The sequence below is a fragment of the Panicum hallii genome, chromosome 9 (genome assembly GCF_002211085.1).
Source record: "Panicum hallii strain FIL2 chromosome 9, PHallii_v3.1, whole genome shotgun sequence".
In the NCBI taxonomy this organism is placed as follows: domain Eukaryota; kingdom Viridiplantae; phylum Streptophyta; class Magnoliopsida; order Poales; family Poaceae; genus Panicum; species Panicum hallii.
Window position 1 is genome coordinate 63,066,416 of NC_038050.1, and position 19,336 is coordinate 63,085,751.

At 47.0% G+C, this 19,336-nt stretch overlaps 1 protein-coding gene across 1 annotated transcript; it reads right to left on the minus strand.

Moving 5' to 3' along the window:
- Nucleotides 1–849: 849 nt before the first annotated feature.
- Nucleotides 850–1,808, minus strand: LOC112873325. The gene is made up of 2 exons (XM_025936308.1): nucleotides 1,785–1,808; nucleotides 850–1,485 (listed from the first exon to the last, which is right to left on the minus strand). The coding sequence occupies exons 1-2, from the start codon at nucleotides 1,806–1,808 to the stop codon at nucleotides 850–852; spliced, it is 660 nt and encodes a 219-aa protein (XP_025792093.1).
- Between the last annotated feature and the right edge of the window lie 17,528 nt (nucleotides 1,809–19,336).

Below are 19,336 nucleotides of genomic sequence, written 5' to 3' on the forward strand. Positions count from 1 at the left end.
CCTAAACCCCTCTTAATAGTGAGATCACTACAAAACTATAAAACCTATACTAACCTAAGTGTCCTTCTCAACCTTATGACACTTAGGACTAGAAAGATCCTTAGTCTTGACATATTATTGAGTTGAATGCCGAGATCGCCTTTTTGAATAATGAAAATTAGGGGCCTCTTTTGACATATAACCAAATGAGCGATAATGATCTAAAAATTTGCACAAACTCATTAGTCACAATAATGGTTGTTATTAATCACCGAAACATACCTTAAGGGCCTAGATGCTTACATCTGCAAGTCCTTCAAGGTAAGACGCATAGTCCATTGGAATGTCGGCCCATCGTTCTTGAGCCCGAAGGGCATGCGGACAGAGCAGTAGGTTCCCATCGGCATGGTGAACGAAGTTTTCTCCTCGTGCTCCTTTGCCATGCTTATCTGGTGGTACCCAGAGTACGCATCCAGAAAACAAAGGAGGTCGCACCCCAACGTGGAATCGACAACTTGGTCGATGCGGGGTAGCGGAAAAGGATCTTTGGGGCAGGCTTTGTTGAGGTCGGTGTAGTCCACGCACATGCGGAGCTTGCTGTTGGCCTTCGAGACAATGACTGGGTTGGCCAGCCACTCGGGATGAAAAAACCTCCCGGATGAAGCCCGCTTCCAACATCTTCCGCACTTGCTCGCGGCTGAAGTCTTACCTCTTCGGTGCCTAACGCCGAACTTTCTGTTGGATGGGCCGTGCTTCGGGGTGCACAGCCAAGCGGTGCTCGATCACCTCCCTGGGGACTCCGGGCATATTTGACGGTTTCCACGCAAACACGTCGGCATTAGCCCGGAGGAAGAAGACAAGTGCGCTTTCCTATTTTTCGCTCAGTTGTGCTCCAATCATCACCGTCTTCTCAGGATCGTCCCTGAGGCGGATTGCCTTAGTGAGGGTCGCATCATCGGGGATGATCCGCTGCCTAGCCGGGGGGGGGGGGGGGGGTGCCGACGGCTCTAGGCGTTCACCGTCGTCCGGGGAGATGGCCTCCATGGCCTCGTAGAGCCTCTCGGCGCAATGCCCCAACCATTTGACATCCGCCTTGACGGAGATGACCCGGGAAGGCCCCAAGATCTTCAGGGTGATGTATGCATAGTGCACGGCTGCCATGAACTTGGCGAGCGTCGAGTGTCCGAGGATGGCGTTGTAGGGGAGGTCGAAGTACGCCATGCTGAAGACAACGTTCTCCGTGCGAAAGTTGACCCGTTCTCCGAACGTGCCGGGCAACTCAACCTGACCCAGGGGAATCATCTTCCAAACAGTGACACCATAGAAAGGCATCGATGGAAGCAGCTTGCGTTCCCCGATCTGCATCTTGTGGAACACCTTCGGGGAGAGGAGGTTCAGACCTGCTCCCCCATCAACGAGTTCTCTTTCCACCCCTAGATTGCAGATTGTGGGGGTCACAACCACGGGGAGGATGCTGACCCCCGCCGTGTTGTCCGGGTGGTCATTCTGGTGAAAGGTAATCGGTGTACCTAACCATTTTAGGAGCTGGGAGCTCGCTGTCAGGCCCGGAGCCACGGGGCTGTGTACATCAAGGAGTCCATATTGGGCTAGGGGATAGGACGTGTCCTGTACCTTATTTATGTTGTATTCTACCCGCATGCGGAGTAGAACTAGTCGATACAGAAGGAAACTACTCGAGTTGTACTTGAGTACGATTCCTAAGCTAGTATCAGGCTAGGATTCATGTAACCCTGTCCCCCCGGATATATAAGGGCGGGCAGGGACCCCCTCAAAACCGAGATCACCAGATCAACATCAACGTAGGGCATTTCGCATATTGCGGCCTGAACCTGTCTAAATCTTGTGTTGTCTGCACCTTCGAGTTCCTGATCTCGGCGCATCCCAACCCAAAACCTACCACCTTGGGTATACCCCTCGGTGGGCAGCCGGATAAAACCTGACAGTTGGCGCGCCAGATAGGGGGGCGCATCAGAGATCCCCTGGAGAACTCGATGGTTCTTTTCAAGTTCCTCAGTCCCGTGCTCCCTGAGGGCACGATGTTCGTTTTTGGCTCGTGGGTCTGCGTCGCCAACAGCGCAGACGATTTTCGTCGGCACGTCGTCGTCGATGCCATCAAGCCGAAGACATCCGCCGCAGGGCTCGACAATTTCGTCGACAATCTCGGCGAGTTGCTGTTTTTTGATTCTGCCAGGGAAACCGAGGCAGAGTCTGTCACTACTGTTCCTTTCTCCGCGTTGGAGAAGGACTTGGACTCTTTGCTCCAGGCTGGGGGTTCCGATGCCACCGCATGTCGGGGGGCTGAGGATCACCTGGCCACTTGTGGGCTGATGATCACCACCACCTCCGAAGGACAAATCGTTCATTGGAAGGGGATGGATCTGTCCTATCTACTCGGACATGAAGACCGCTTGGTAGCCCACCTTGAACCTTTGCCTTTTCAGGAGGGCAAGGCATTGGCTACCCTCACCGAGGGCTCGAGTGAACTAGTCGAAGCCTCCTCTGAAGAACTCACAACCCGCCAGGTGCTGATGGCGGAGGAGGGGGACGACGATGCCCTCATCCCCATCGGCGCACTTGACGGGATATCAGAAGACGAAGACACTGCCGATGCTGTCGACGAGAACGACGCCGAGCGCGACGCGCGGCGTGCCAGGAACAGAGCTCGTGCGGTTCGTAGAAGGCGGGCCAACGAGCGCATACGTTCTGCACAGCGCGAACTCGACGCTGAATTCGCCGTCGCAGATGAACGAGGCTTTAGGACTCCTGTGGCCAACATCGCTCGGGTAACAGCGCTACTCGAGTGAAGTAACGATCCCAACGTTCGACAAGCGCTCCGCTACGCCCAACGGGCATGGATCCAGCTGGACCAGCAGGCCCCGGCATCACTCGTCGGGGACGAGCGCGTCGGAGATAGCCGGAGCCAGGCCCCAAGTCGAACAACAGGCGATTGCCCACGAACCCAACGCAGCAATAACAACGATGGTGCGGGTGGGAGTCAGGTCACCGGAGGGAGGCGGCAGCCACCTCCGGCGAACAACCTGAGGCAGCCCAACCGCCCACGTCAACAACCGGACCTTCGCCACAAGATCAATGAGGGGCGCCACGTCCGGTCAGTCATTGACTCGAGGCGACGGGAACGCGTGGTAGCTGAGCGGGACGATACTAACTACAGCAATCATTTTCCTGCGTTCACTATGAGATTCAACAGCTACAAGTACCCGGAGGTTTCAAGCCGATCGGCATCACCAAGTATAACAGTAAGCAGGCCCCCCAACAATGGCTCCGCTGTTACTCCACTGCCATTGAGGTGGCCGGTGGCTCCAACACTACCAAAGTCGTCTACTTTCTGATGGCTTTGGAGCCTGCACCGCTGACCTGGCTGGAAAGCCTCCCCAACGACTCCATCGACTCCTGGGAGGGCCTCAAGAAGGTTTTTATCGACAACTTCCAGGGGGCGATAACCCGTGCAGGAACCCGGCACGACCTCGCCCAGTGCAAGCAGGAGCGTAACGAACTCCTCCGGTCCTACACCCGCCGTTTCTTCGACGTGCGGGCCACCATCGCCAACATCACGGAGGAGGACATCATCGACTGCTTCTACAACAGCCTAACGGACCTAGGTATATATCGTGATTTTGGGCGTAACAGGCCGAAGACGGTTGCAGGACTACGTGACATGATGCACGACTGGTCCGAACAAGAAGAAAAGATGCGCGAGAGGTTTCCAAGATGCACCGACCTCAACCAGAAGCGCAACAACGACAACCGGGCTGACAAAGGCTAGCGGGACTTTTCGGGTTCTTCCCGAAAACGCAAGCCAGATGATCTCGTCGCGGCTGTGGAACGTCCTTCGCGGGGCAAGAAGTCGATCACGCAGGAGCAGTTTGAAAAGCTCCTGCAGAAGAAGTGCCCATGGTGCGTCAACTCCAAACACGCAGCGATCGACTGCTTTCAGCTTAAGCGCACCTTTGGCTCCCCTGGAAACGGCAAGAAGAACAAGTCGACGGGCAAAGAGCCCGAAGACGAGGACCAAGAAGATAAATCTGAGGCAGCCAAGTTCCAGGATGCCTCCAAGTCCCCTAATGTTATCTTTGTTGGTGATGAAGATTTTTGTTCCAAGCGAGAACAGAAGTTGCTGCTACGGGAAATTCTATCCATCGAGCCGGCGGTACCACGACCACTCCGATGGTCGGAGGTCCCCATATCATTTTCCTGTAGTGACCAGTGGACCAGCTTTTCTGAGCCTGGGAAGTTTCCACTGGTGCTGGATCCCGTGGTCGCAGAAGTTAAGCTCACTCGGGTTCTCATCGATGGCGGGAGCGGACTTAATCTTATCTTCGCCAGTACGCTGAAGAAGATGGGTCTGGACCTGACCAACATGCTTGCTCCGAGCAAGGCTCCTTTTTACGGTATTGTCCCTGGCAATGCCGCGCACCCGCTTGGAACAGTCGTTCTCCCAGTCACTTTCGGGACAAGGGAGAATTACCGAACCGAGTTCATCAAGTTCGAGGTGGCCAACTTCGAATCTTCCTACCATGCTATACTGGGGAGGCCGGCGCTCGCTAAGTTCATGGTGGTGCCGCATTACGTCTACTTACTTCTCAAGATGCCAGGACGCAGCGGCGTGCTCACGCTCCGAGGCGACTTGAAGAAGTCCTATGATTGCAACCAAGAGGCCATCCAGTATGCATCGACTTCCTGCGTGCCAGATGCTTTTGGAGAAGTACTCGCGGCCGCATAGCAACTTTCTCAAGCCGAACTGGACATCCCGACGAAGAAGGTGAGCCAATTAGGCGTCAAGCCGACATGCGATGTGGCTCTCAAGTCGATCCAGTTCCAAGAAGGCGACTCATCCAAGACAGCCATCATCAGCGCGGGCTTGGGTGACAAATAGGAACTCGCGCTCGTCAGTTTCCTGCGGGCTAACCGAGACATATTCGCATGGAAACCATCGGATATGCCAGGGGTGCCCAAGGAGCTGATCGAGTATAGTCTTAATGTGTATCCACAAGCTGTACCAAAGAAGCAACGACTTCGTCGTTTTGCCCCTGATAAACAGGAGGCTATCAAACGGGAAATAGCTAAACTCCTCGCGGCTGGATTCATTAAAGAAGTAATCCACCCAGAGTGGGTAGCTAACCCTGTTCTTATATTGAAAAAGAATAAAGAATGGAGAATGTGTGTCGATTATACCGATCTCAACAAGCATTGCCCGAAGGATCACTTTGGGCTCCCTCGCATCGATCAGGTAGTCGACTCAACCGCAGGTTGCGTACTGCTATGTTTCCTTGATTGTTATTCAGGATACCATCAGATTGCTCTCAAGGAGGAAGACCAAATCAAGACCGCGTTCATCACCCCGTTTGGGACTTATGCCTACAAGACGATGTCTTTCGGGTTGAAAAACGCAGGCGCTACCTATCAGCGTGCAATCCAGATGTGCTTCGCTGATTAGTTACACCGGAATGTGGAAGCCTACGTGGATGACGTGGTCGTGAAGACCAGAAGTCCCGAGGGCCTGATCGCGGATCTGGAGGAAACTTTCCCCAGCCTACGGAAATACCGATGGAGCTCAATCCGACCAAGTGCGTTTTTGGCGTTCCTTCGGGTAAATTGCTCGGGTTCATCGTGAGTAACCGGGGCATCGAGGCCAACCCAGAAAAGATCACTGCCATCACTGATATGGGGGCACCTGCCACAATCAAAGATGTGCAAAAACTTACAGGATGCATGGCAGCCCTTAACAGGTTCATCTCCCGACTCGGGGAGAGAGGACTTCCTTTTTTTCAAGCTCTTGAAGCGCCAAGATAAATTTCACTGGACAGAGGAAGCCGAGCGGGCCCTGCAGGACCTCAAACAGCACCTACAGTCGCCCCCGATCCTCACAGCACCATTGCCGGGTGAGACCCTCTTACTTTACATTGCGGCAACTACCCATGTTATCAGCAGTACCATTGTTGTCGAGTGCTCCGAGGAAGGCCATGCGTTTGGTGTGCAGAGGCCTGTTTACTTCGTCAGTGAAGTACACTCAGAATCTAAGGTGCGGTACCCGGCAGTCCAGAAGCTTCTTTATGGCATACTGATTACTTCACGGAAATTACGCCACTACTTCGAACAATACCGGATCACCGTGACCACAGACTTCCCGTTGACGGATATCCTACACAATCAGGATGCCACGGGCCGTATTTCAAAGTGGGCAGTGGAACTAGGGGCTTTGTCGATCGACTTCAAGCCACGCACTGCGATCAAGTCCCAAGCTCTAGTCGACTTCATGGCAGAGTGGAGGGAAAATCAAGTTCCAATTCCGGTCGACAAGCCAGAGCATTGGACCATATATTTCGATGGTTCTCTCAAGCTCGACGGCGGTGGCGCTGGCGTGTTGTTCATATCCCCAAGAGGCGAACAACTCAAGTACGTCCTCCAAATCCTCTGGGAGGTATCCAACAATGAAGCCGAGTATGAAGCCTTGCTTCACGGGCTTCGTTTGGCGATATCACTAGGGATCAAGTGGCTACTTGTCTACGGTGATTCTCTTTTGGTCGTCCAGCAAGTCAACAAAGAGTGGGACTGCAACAAAGAGACCATGGAGGCCTATGTACAAGAGGTCCGCAAACTAGAGAACAAATTCTCTGGCTTAGAAGTTCATCATGTGCTACGGGAGCACAATGTCGCCGCTGATACCTTGTCTAAGCTGGGTTCAACCCGAGCACAAGTCCCAGCAGGGGTATTCGTACAAGATTTGAAGCAATCGTCCATCAGCCCTTCACCACAGGTCTCCACCGGTACTGGCTCTGTACAGCCAGAACGGGAGGTTATGCTGGTTGGCGAGGACTGGAGAGGACCCTTTATCGACTTCATCCGAGATCTCGTATTACCGGAAGGGATGGATCCCAAGAGCGCTGCTGCCGCCCGCGTCATGCGACGGAGCAAGGGATTCATCTTAGTCGCAGACAGGCTGTATCGACGCGGTGCACGGTCTGGCGTGCTTATGAAGTGTGTCACAACACAGGAGGGCCAGGACATTTTGCGAGAGATACACGAGGGAGTATGCGGTAACCATGCAGCGTCACGCACGCTAGTCGGCAAAGCGTATCGAGCTGGCTTCTGGTGGCCCACCTGTAGGATCAAGAACACCGACTAGAGGGGGGGTGAATAGGCGGTTTAAAACTAAAACTCACAACACTAGAGAAAATTTAATTAGTAACACAAGAGAGTCCTATGTCATGCTACTACAATCTCTAAAAGGTTTGCAACCTAGGGTGACAAGATACAATTCAAGCTCTAATAAATTAAATTGCTCAAAGTAAAACAAAGATAAAGATGAGCAAGAGAGACAACCAAGCTTGACACACAAATTTATCCCGTGGTGTCGATGACTTGCCGGTCACCCCTAATCCACGTTGAGGTGGATTCCAAGAATTAACCGCTCCTCTATCAAGAACCTCTTGATCTTGAGCCGGCTAGAAACAAGGAACCGCTCCACACCTCGATTTCACTAGAGTTGCTCTTCACCACTCCGGCAAGGTGAGCACAAAACCTCTCACAACCGAAATCGGGGCTTCTCAACAATCTCCTTCAAGAAGCTCCACGAAATCACCTTCTCCAAGCCGTCTAGGGAGCGGCAACTCCCAAGAGTAACAAGTCAATGATCCTTGCTTGAAGATTCCCTAGTGCCACAAAGCTCAAACTCTAAATGCAATGCACTAGGAAGCACTCTCACTCTCAAAAATGCAAATCCTTAGCAAGAGTGTGAGAGAGAGGGATGTCTTAGCCCTAGAGAGTCAAGAATGCAGTCCAAATGGCCAAGAGAACACCCAAGTGCCGGGCAATGGGTATATATAGACATCCCATCAAAAACTAGCCGTTACAGTCTTTTCTGCGAGATCGCGGACCGTCCGGTTTCAAAAACCGGACCGTCCGCCGTTATAAGCCAGAGAGTCAACGTGCATTAAATGCGTGTCAGAACTAGCCGTTACAGCCCTGGCGGACCGTCCGCGCCCAACTAGCGGACCGTCCGCGGTTAAGTGTTCCACAACTCCAGAGACATGAGGGTCTCTGGAACAATACTGGAATTAGCCTGCGGACCGTCCGCCACAAAGGGGCGGACCGTCCGCAGTTCAACCTAGAGGAACAACCAGAGACAACAATGTTTCTGGATCAATTTATCAGAGTGACTGCGGACCGTCCGCACCGCAGAAGCGGACCGTCCGCGGGTCACACAAATTAGACAGACCAGAGAACATCCTTTCTGGAACGAGAAAGAGTTACAATGGCGGACCGTCCGCGCAGGAGGGCCGGACCGTCCGCCAGCCACCAGATAAACCCTCTAAGCCTTTCTGGAACGGTAGCGGACCGTCCGCACCCAAGGGGCGGACCGTCCGCTCTTGAGCAGTCAGCACTCAAAAATGTTCTTTTTCAAAACCCGGCAAAGCGTAGTTAGCCCTCATGCATGCATTAGATATTTTGAGCAAAATGGCACTAGAGACCTGTCAAGCACGAGTACATGACCCCTCTTGATAGTACGGCTATCTATCCAACAAATCCGGTCACTTATCATCCACTAAGCACCTTGTGACCGGTAAAATTCAAAAGACCCTATTTTATACCTTTGCCTTGAGCCCAAACTTTTCTCATCGTCTCCAGAAATCCACACGTTCACAAATAACTCTCATTCATCCGTGGATCAACCTATACTCATTTTCTCAAAAAGAATTGTTAATCCACAAACCGTTGTCATTAATTACCAAAACACGAATTAGGGGCCTAGATGCTTTCAATCTCCCCCTTTTTGGTAATTGATGACAACACTAAGTTTTGGAGTGATAAAAGTGTTCAAGTCAACTTCATACGCTAGGCATAAAGAGAACTTGAAATTGAACTTTGGAAAAAACTTACTCATTTTTCTTGAAAATTTCAGAATATGTATGAATAAGTTCACTAAGTTCAATGAGTAGAGAGAACTCCCCCTTGATGTGTGCATATAAATTTGAATGAATATCCAGAGCACACATATTTATATATGAGCATTTTGACGGAGTTTTCCCTACAAGTGGAAATCGAGGCATACAAGATACACAATATATATGACATGAATTTTAGCTTGATTACCATAGCCTCACAACCACAAGATGAACATAAGTAAATAGAAGTAGCGTACATCAACATAGTTCATCACAAATAACAAGCCAAATCCATGCAAGATATAAAACATAAGTCCATCCAATAAAGTTCAACACAAAATAAGATATGAGTGGCAAACGGAAGCGAAAAGCGAATGAGTTCCATGAGAAATCCATGAGCTCCCCCTAGATCAAAGCACTCCAAAGCTCCTTCTCCCCCTTTGGCATCAATTGCCAGAAAGATCAATCCATCGGCGGCGGAGGAGGTGGTGGTGGGTAGAACGGCTGGTGTGGGTAGAAATCTGGAGGCGGCACTGGAGCCGGGAACACTGAGTAGAAGTGGTCAGAAAACCCGGTGAAAGCTGTGCTGAAGGTATCAAAGCGCTGCTCTAGATCCTGCTGCCTATGCTCAAGCTGCTCAAACTGCTCAGAAGAAGGCAAATCCTCAAAGCGCGCATCAAGAGCAGCTATATCTGAGTGTAAGTTCTCCTGAACCCCCTGCATCTGAGCCATCATGGGCTGGAACATCTGCTGCTGCATGTTCTGGAAGTTGAGGTCCATCTGACTCTGCATCTGACTAGTCAACCCAGCAATCTGAGAGGATAGGCTCTCCTGCATAGATGCAAAGTAAGGATCAAAGTAGCCAGCTGGAGGAGCCCACTGCGGCTGTACTGGAGAGTGCGGTGGTGGCATGCCATGCTGTGCTGCAGCTGCTCCTATGTGAGCATCATCGTCACTATCATCATCACCACCATGCCCCTGTGCTTCAGCATCTCCAGGGAAAGGAGTCAACGGCCTCATAAGAAAAGCATGGTCATTCTTGAATGGCCGGAAGGGAGTATGCTTGCACTCACAAACACCTCTAAATGATGTCTTTTCCTTGATGATGGACATGATGTATGGAGCAAAGTACAAGTTCATTTCCATATTAAGCCTTAAATCTGCCAACTGATCCATGATGAGAGCAATGACATCAATCCTATTCCCATTCATGACATGAGAGATCACATTCCAATAAAGCCCTCTAACCTTGTCCTTGTTGCCACTCTTAGGCATGAATGTGACTCTTGCAATTTTATTGATCACTGCAGGATGATGCCTCAGACCCTGAGTCCCCCCAAAAGTTCTGGCTATACCAAGATGTGCAGGCTCATAATACATGGGGTAGTCATTTTCGTCAAGAGGATTTTCTAAGATAACATTCATGCTTTGCTCACTAGTGATGAAATCATAATCCAACTGATTTGCTGCTGCAAACTGAGCAAATGTGGCAAAATATGTTCTCTTCCCAGTGGACCATCTAAATATGCCAGCTACCATGTCAATCTCTAGAGTGGCATAGAACTGGCGTATGACTGTTTCATTCCAATCACATCTATGTTGCAGAAAATTAGCTAACCCCATTTCCTCAAATCTATCCACTAGATCAGTCATGACAGGATGTGATCGCATATACCCCAGGTCAATAGTTTGATGTTTGAACACAGTTTTCTTAACTAGATGACCGAAGTAAGCATCTTGTTGTACCTTGGTGCTGAAAAAGAGGATGTTGGTGTCACGAGGCATGTCGAACTGATTCACTGCTCTGGCATTTGCATAGCTTTCAGCAGTCCACTGTCGGCTAGGAAGATCTAGCCCCATCAAAACAGTAATATCATCTTCAGAATCCTCTAATTCCTCCTCTGAAGATTCATCACCAACACCACCCACAGAGGAAGCTGCAGCCATGTCACTAGGATTAGGAGCATAGTCCGAGTCATCGGAATTATCACCATCCCTTTGCCTCTTAGATGTTCCACCCTTCTTGATTTTTGAAGCGAAGGCTTTGAAAATCTTCCGAGGTGGCCTGAGATCAAGAATCGACCATAAGAACAATTACAAAAACAAGATATCCAATCCATATTCAAAACAAGGCAATTCTGATTATATCTGAAAAAAATGGCCACGGGCGGACCGTCCGCGTGACAAAAGCGGACCGTCCGCTTCAAGACGCGGACTGTCCGCCTGCTGCCAGCGGACCGTCCGCGACGCATCTGTTCAGCGCATGAACACAGCAGTCGCCCCAACTTTGATCCATCCACAATTTGAGTTTGGATTTGAATCCACCAACCAAATTAATACTACACCATCTCCTCATCCTTAGGAACAAAGTGCCCCAACTGTTTGTAAGAATCCATGGCCCAAAAATAGATCGGAGCAACTAACCCTAACTCTTTCCAATGAGTAAATCCAAGAACAAGAGTTAGGGATTCATCGAAATACCGAGAGGACATGATGAAGAATCACGAGAAGAGTCCGGGGATGTGCTCGGACTGTCCGCGAATCACGCCAAAAATCCTTGACCTTGAAGTCTTCCCCACGTGCTTGAGAGAGGAAGAGAGAGGGCTTTTGGAGAGAATGTCTCGGGTTGGTGTGAGGGAAGAAAGAGACAGCCCAATATAAGGCAACACTGGTCGGCCCCATCTTTCTGTCAACTGGCGGACCGTCCGCGCCTTACCCGCGGACCGTCCGCTTCCAAATTTCACTGCTGACTTTAGTTCTGCAGAGTGTCTGGTGACCAATCATGATGATCAGCGGACCGTCCGCCACACAGCAGCGGACTGTCCGCTTCGTGACACTGCGGCCCAAAACTAACTTTGCTGTCTCTCTGGTGAACAGTTCTCTTGACCTGCGGACCGTCCGCGACTTGCACGCGGACCGTCCGCGTCATAACTTCTGCGGCTCAGCGTAAATTGCAGTCTCTGGTGAACGAACGCGGACCGTCCGCCTCTTATCCGCGGACCGTCCGCTGAACCAAATTTCAATCTGTTCAGAATTCAGCCAATTTTCACAATTCCAACTTCAATATGGGATCATTGCTCATATAAAAATCAAAAAATCTCAAATCTTGCATGAAAATCTTCCAAACTCTCATATGAGCAAGTTATAACAAGAATTCAAAAATAAATGAAGTGAAATCATGAAAAGTCATAAACGGCTCAAAAAATCCCACAAAAATTCAGAAAATTGAAACAAAGAAAGCATGGAAGAACCCTATGTCACATGTGCAAGTTTTCAAGCCACATTTGAGAAGTCAATGATGTTCAACTCATTTCTCAACTTGCAAAACCGAGATTCATCCAAGGGCTTAGTGAATATATCGGCTAATTGATCATCCGTGCCAATACCATCAATCTTGATATCACCCTTGTTCACATGGTCTCTAAGAAAATGATGACGGATATCAATATGCTTGGTTCTTGAATGTTGAACCGGATTAGTAGCAATCTTCACGGCACTTTCATTATCACACAACAAGAGAATTTCATCAAATTTCACACCATAGTCAAGAAGAGTTTGCTTCATCCATAACAATTGTGCACAACAACTTCCGGCCGAAATATATTCCGCTTCGGCGGTTGAGAGAGCCACGGAATTTTGTTTCTTTGAAGACCAAGAGACAAGCGATCTCCCAAGAAATTGACAACCACCGGAAGTGCTCTTCCTATCAACCTTGCACCCCGCATAGTCCGAATCCGAGAATCCAACCAAATCAAAGTGAGCGCCCTTAGGATACCATAAACCAATATTAGGAGTATATTTCAAGTATCTCAAAATCCTTTTGACAGCGGTCAAATGACATTCTCTAGGTGCGGCTTGAAATCGTGCACACATGCAAACACTAAACATGATATCGGGCCTAGATGCGGTCAAATAAAGCAAGCTACCAATCATAGAGCGGTAAAGCTTTTGGTCAACCGGGTTACCTCCCTCATCTAGGTTGAGATGCCCATTGGTAGCCATAGGAGTCTTGATTGGTTTTGCATCTTCCATACCAAATTTCTTCAAGATATCCTTTACATATTTTGATTGACACACAAAGGTGCCTTCCTTGAGTTGCTTGATTTGAAGTCCAAGAAAGAAACTCAATTCACCGATCATGGACATTTCAAATTCCCTAGACATCATTTCACCAAATTCCTCACAAAAACTTGGGTTAGTTGAGCCAAAGATAATGTCATCAACATAAATTTGACAAATAAACAAATCCTTACCAATGGTTTTAGTGAACAAGGTAGTGTCAACCTTACCAATTTTGAATCCCTTGGAAATAAGAAGATCTCTCAATCTTTCATACCAAGCTCGTGGAGCTTGCTTCAAACCATAAAGAGCTTTAGAGAGCTTATATACATGATTTGGTTTCTTGAGATCTTCAAAACCGGGAGGTTGCTCAACAAAAATAAGTTCACTAATTTTGCCATTTAAGAAAGTACTTTTCACATCCATTTGAAAAAGTTTTATGTTGTGAGAACAAGCATAAGCTAATAAGATTCTAATAGCTTCTAGTCTAGCAACGGGGGCAAAAGTTTCACCGAAATCCAAACCTTCGACTTGAGTGAAGCCTTGAGCCACCAATCTTGCCTTGTTTCTCACAACCAATCCATCTTCATTTTGCTTGTTTCTAAAAACCCATTTAGTGCCAATGACATTATAATTTCTAGGCCTCTCAACTAAATCCCAAACTTGATTCCGGATGAAATTGTTTAATTCTTCATGCATAGCATTCACCCAATCCGGATCTCTCAATGCATCATCTACACGGTTAGGTTCAAGAAAAGATACAAAGGAATAATGTTCACAAAATGAAGCGATGCGAGATCGAGTTTGGACACCCTTACTAATATCACCCATGATTTGATCCACGGGGTGATCCTTTGCAAGAATATGATGAGTCCTTTGAGGAACAACGGGTTCTTGAGTTGATGGGGAAGTTGCACTTGAAGAACCAACTTGATCTCGTACTTGAGGATCATCATTACTAGAATCTTGTACAACTTGTTGTGCTTGATCATTTGAGATAGAAGTTGAAGGATTAACTCTAATAGAGATAGAATGACCATCATCACCTTCATCTTCTTCTCTTGGTCTAACATCACCAATTGACATATTTTTCATAGCATTTTTTAAGCCATCACTTCTCACATCATCAAGATTTTCTTGTTCACTATGAGACCCATTTGTTTCATCAAATTCAACATCATATGCTTCTTCAACAATGCCATGCGTTTTATTGTAGACCCGATAAGCCTTGCTACAAGTTGAATACCCAAGAAGAAAACCCTCATCACATTTGCTTTGGAACTTTGATAACCGAGTTCCCTTCTTGAGAATATAGCATTTGCAACCAAATACTCTAAAATATGATATATTTGGTTTCCTTCCAATGAGCAACTCATATGGGGTCTTGTTATGAAATCTATGGCAATACAATCTATTAGATGCATGACATGCCGTGTTGATAGCTTCGGCCCAAAAACTATCGGAAACATTGTATTCGGAGAGCATTGATCTTGCCATATCAATCAAGGTTCTATTTTTCCGCTCAACAAGACCATTTTGTTCCGGAGTATATTTGGTTGAAAATTCATGTTTGATTCCTTTCTCAACACACCATTCTTCAACTCTTGTATTTTTAAATTCACTTCCGTTATCACTCCTCACTTTCTTCACCTTGAGTTCAAATTCATTTTCGGCCCTTGTCAAGAATTTCTTGAATATATCATAAGTATCGGCTTTGTCATGAAGAAAGAAAACCCAAGTATACCTTGAGTAATCATCCACTACAACAAGACAATAGCAATTTCCACCAATACTTCTATATGTTGTAGGACCAAATAAATCAATATGCAATAATTCCAATGGTCTTTCGGTTGACATGACACTCTTAGAGGGATGACCATTTGCAACTTGCTTTCCGGCTTGACATGCACTACATAATTTATCTTTCTCAAACTTTACATTCTTCAAGCCAACTACTAAATCATGCTTTATGAGACGGTTGAGTTGTTTCATGCCAACATGACCAAGTCTTCTATGCCATAACCAACCCAAAGATGATTGAGTGAACAAACATGTAGACAAGTTTGCCTCTTTAGTAGCAAAATCCACAAGATACACATCCTCATATCTAAACCCCGTAAAGATGTGATTTAGTCCATCCAAGCTAGTCACTACAACATCATCTTTAGTAAAACTACACTTATATCCAAAATCACAAAGTTGAGTGACCGCTAAGAGATTAAACTTGAGAGAATCCACCAATAAAACGTTTGAAAGAGAATGATCACTTGAGATTGAAATCGTACCAACACCTTTGACTTTGCCTCGGCTATTGTCACCAAAGATGATATCACTATAGCCATCCACATTCTCATTTAGAGAGGAGAACATCATTGGATCTCCGGTCATGTGTTGAGTGCATCCACTATCAAGCACCCAATGTCTTCCTCCGGACTTGTAATTTACCTACAACAAAGAGACAACTCTTTTAGGTACCCAAACTTTCTTGGGTCCTTAAACGTTAGTGACCAAGACTTTTGGCACCCAAATGGCATTCTTTTTAGCACCATCTATAGGTATTCCAACAAATTTTGCACTAACATTGCCATTTGAATTTCTCATAAGAATGTAACTAGAATCAAAGGATATGACTTTCATGTTGGTGCAATTCTTCTCAACATGACCAACCTTCTTGCATTTTTCACAATATAACTTACCACTATTCTTCACAAAAATGGTTTTGGTGTGCACAAAAGCCTTCTTCCCCTTCTTAGAAATGTATCCAACCCCTTGTTTGTTCAAAGTGAACTTTTGACTTGCCCAACAATGATTAAACATGGCTCTACTATCATAGCACTTTCTCAAATCATTAGTCAAGCAAGTAACTTCTTTCTTTAACAAATCATTTTCCATAATGAGAGATTCATTGCAAGATGAGTCATCAATTTTGGTGCAAGATGGACTAGTTGAACTAGAATCGCATGATTTATCATCAATTAAGTCACAACTCACACCAATGCTTAATGTTGCTTTTCTTTTATGATTAAGTAGAGCATTGTGAGCTTCCTCAAGCTTCTCATGAGTTTCTTTGAGATTCTCATGTGAAGTCTTTAGCTCCTCATAGGAATCTTGAAGAGAAGTAAACTTCAACTTTAATTCCTTTAACTTTGCCTTTTCTTTAGTCATGAATTCATCGGCATCATTTAGCATTTCAACAAGATCATCATATGAAAGTTCATCAAGTTCATCATCTTGTTGTACCTTTGCACCACCCTTTGCCATAAGACAATGTGGTGTAGAGAAGAGTGATGGAGCCTCCTTGATGGCAATCCCGGCAACTCCCTTGGATGACTTGTCATCATCATCATCATCATCATCATCATCGGAGCTTGCATCGGAATCCCACTCAACAAAATAAGCTTGACCATTCTTCTTCTTCTTGATGAACTTCTTCTTCTTCTTTTCATCATTTTTCTTGTCCTTCTTGTCATTTTTCTTGTTTGGACAATTGACACTAATATGACCCATTTCACCACATTGGAAGCATGTCTTATTCACAAAAGGATTTTTTCTTGATGATTGACCTTTCTTGCCAAAGTTCTTCTTGTTCATCATTCTATTGAATCTCTTGACAAAGAGAGCCATCTCTTCATCCGATTCTTCTTCTTGACACTCACTTTCTTCTTCCTTTTTGCTATCTTGAGCTTTGAATGCCACATTTTTCTTTTTCATATCAATTTCTCCCCCATGAGCTTCATCTTGAGATTTCTTGAACATGTCATGAGTGAGAACCTCTCCCAATATTTGTGTAGGAGTTGCGGTCTTCACATTTGACCTTACAAGCAAGGTCACAATTGTATCATATCTCTCCGGAAGGCATCTAAGAAATTTGTGGTTGAAATCCGCATCCGGTACCTCAAATCCAAGTCCCTTGAGGTCATTCACAATGTCATTTAGCCGGTTGAACATCTCGGCTATACTCTCATCCTTCTTCATGGTAAATTTACTAAAATTGCCCTTAAGCAAATATAACTTGGCCTCTTTCACACTTGATGTGCCCTCATGAATTTCCATGAGCTTTTCCCATATGTCATGTGCATTTGTGAGACTCTTGACTCTATTAAATTCGGTCACACCAAGGGCACTAAAGAGCACATTGACCCCTTGATCATTGAGTATCTCATTTTCCTCTTCTAGGGGTGATAAATTTTTTGAATCCAAAATGACATATCCATCATTTACTACTCTCCATAGCTTTCTACTCATGGCTTTGATATGAGCCGACATCCTAGTCTTCCAATAATCATAATTATTCCCATCAAAGAACGGTGGCTTCCCAACATGAATTCCATTATCACTAGTCATTGTTCTACTCTAAGATGGTTAAATCCGCAATTAATGGAGTACTTAGCTCTGGTACCACTTGTAGGATCAAGAACACCGACTAGAGGGGGGGTGAATAGGCGGTTTAAAACTAAAACTCACAACACTAGAGAAAATTTAATTAGTAACACAAGAGAGTCCTATGTCATGCTACTACAATCTCTAAAAGGTTTGCAACCTAGGGTGACAAGATACAATTCAAGCTCTAATAAATTAAATTGCTCAAAGTAAAACAAAGATAAAGATGAGCAAGAGAGACAACCAAGCTTGACACACAAATTTATCCCGTGGTGTCGATGACTTGCCGGTCACCCCTAATCCACGTTGAGGTGGATTCCAAGAATTAACCGCTCCTCTATCAAGAACCTCTTGATCTTGAGCCGGCTAGAAACAAGGAACCGCTCCACACCTCGATTTCACTAGAGTTGCTCTTCACCACTCCGGCAAGGTGAGCACAAAACCTCTCACAACCGAAATCGGGGCTTCTCAACAATCTCCTTCAAGAAGCTCCACGAAATCACCTTCTCCAAGCCGTCTAGGGAGCGGCAACTCCCAAGAGTAACAAGTCAATGATCCTTGCTTGAAGATTCCCTAGTGCCACAAAGCTCAAACTCTAAATGCAATGCACTAGGAAGCACTCTCACTCTCAAAAATGCAAATCCTTAGCAAGAGTGTGAGAGAGAGGGATGTCTTAGCCCTAGAGAGTCAAGAATGCAGTCCAAATGGCCAAGAGAACACCCAAGTGCCGGGCAATGGGTATATATAGACATCCCATCAAAAACTAGCCGTTACAGTCTTTTCTGCGAGATCGCGGACCGTCCGGTTTCAAAAACCGGACCGTCCGCCGTTATAAGCCAGAGAGTCAACGTGCATTAAATGCGTGTCAGAACTAGCCGTTACAGCCCTGGCGGACCGTCCGCGCCCAACTAGCGGACCGTCCGCGGTTAAGTGTTCCACAACTCCAGAGACATGAGGGTCTCTGGAACAATACTGGAATTAGCCTGCGGACCGTCCGCCACAAAGGGGCGGACCGTCCGCAGTTCAACCTAGAGGAACAACCAGAGACAACAATGTTTCTGGATCAATTTATCAGAGTGACTGCGGACCGTCCGCACCGCAGAAGCGGACCGTCCGCGGGTCACACAAATTAGACAGACCAGAGAACATCCTTTCTGGAACGAGAAAGAGTTACAATGGCGGACCGTCCGCGCAGGAGGGCCGGACCGTCCGCCAGCCACCAGATAAACCCTCTAAGCCTTTCTGGAACGGTAGCGGACCGTCCGCACCCAAGGGGCGGACCGTCCGCTCTTGAGCAGTCAGCACTCAAAAATGTTCTTTTTCAAAACCCGGCAAAGCGTAGTTAGCCCTCATGCATGCATTAGATATTTTGAGCAAAATGGCACTAGAGACCTGTCAAGCACGAGTACATGACCCCTCTTGATAGTACGGCTATCTATCCAACAAATCCGGTCACTTATCATCCACTAAGCACCTTGTGACCGGTAAAATTCAAAAGACCCTATTTTATACCTTTGCCTTGAGCCCAAACTTTTCTCATCGTCTCCAGAAATCCACACGTTCACAAATAACTCTCATTCATCCGTGGATCAACCTATACTCATTTTCTCAAAAAGAATTGTTAATCCACAAACCGTTGTCATTAATTACCAAAACACGAATTAGGGGCCTAGATGCTTTCACCACCGCCGTGTCTGACGCTGAGGACCTGGTGCGACGATGTTAGAATTGTCAGTTCTTCAGCAAGCAATCGCATGTCCCGGCTCACAACCTTATTACCATACCACCTTCCTGGCCGTTTGCATGCTGGAGCCTTGACATGATTAGGCCCTTTGCAACGGCGCCAGGGGGGGTTTACTCATGTCCTTGTGGCTATCGACAAGTTTACCAAGTGGATCGAGTTCAAACCGATCGCCAAGCTTACTCCAGACAGGGTGGTCGACTTCATCTCTGATATCTTGCATCGTTTCGGCTTTCCCAACACTATTATCACT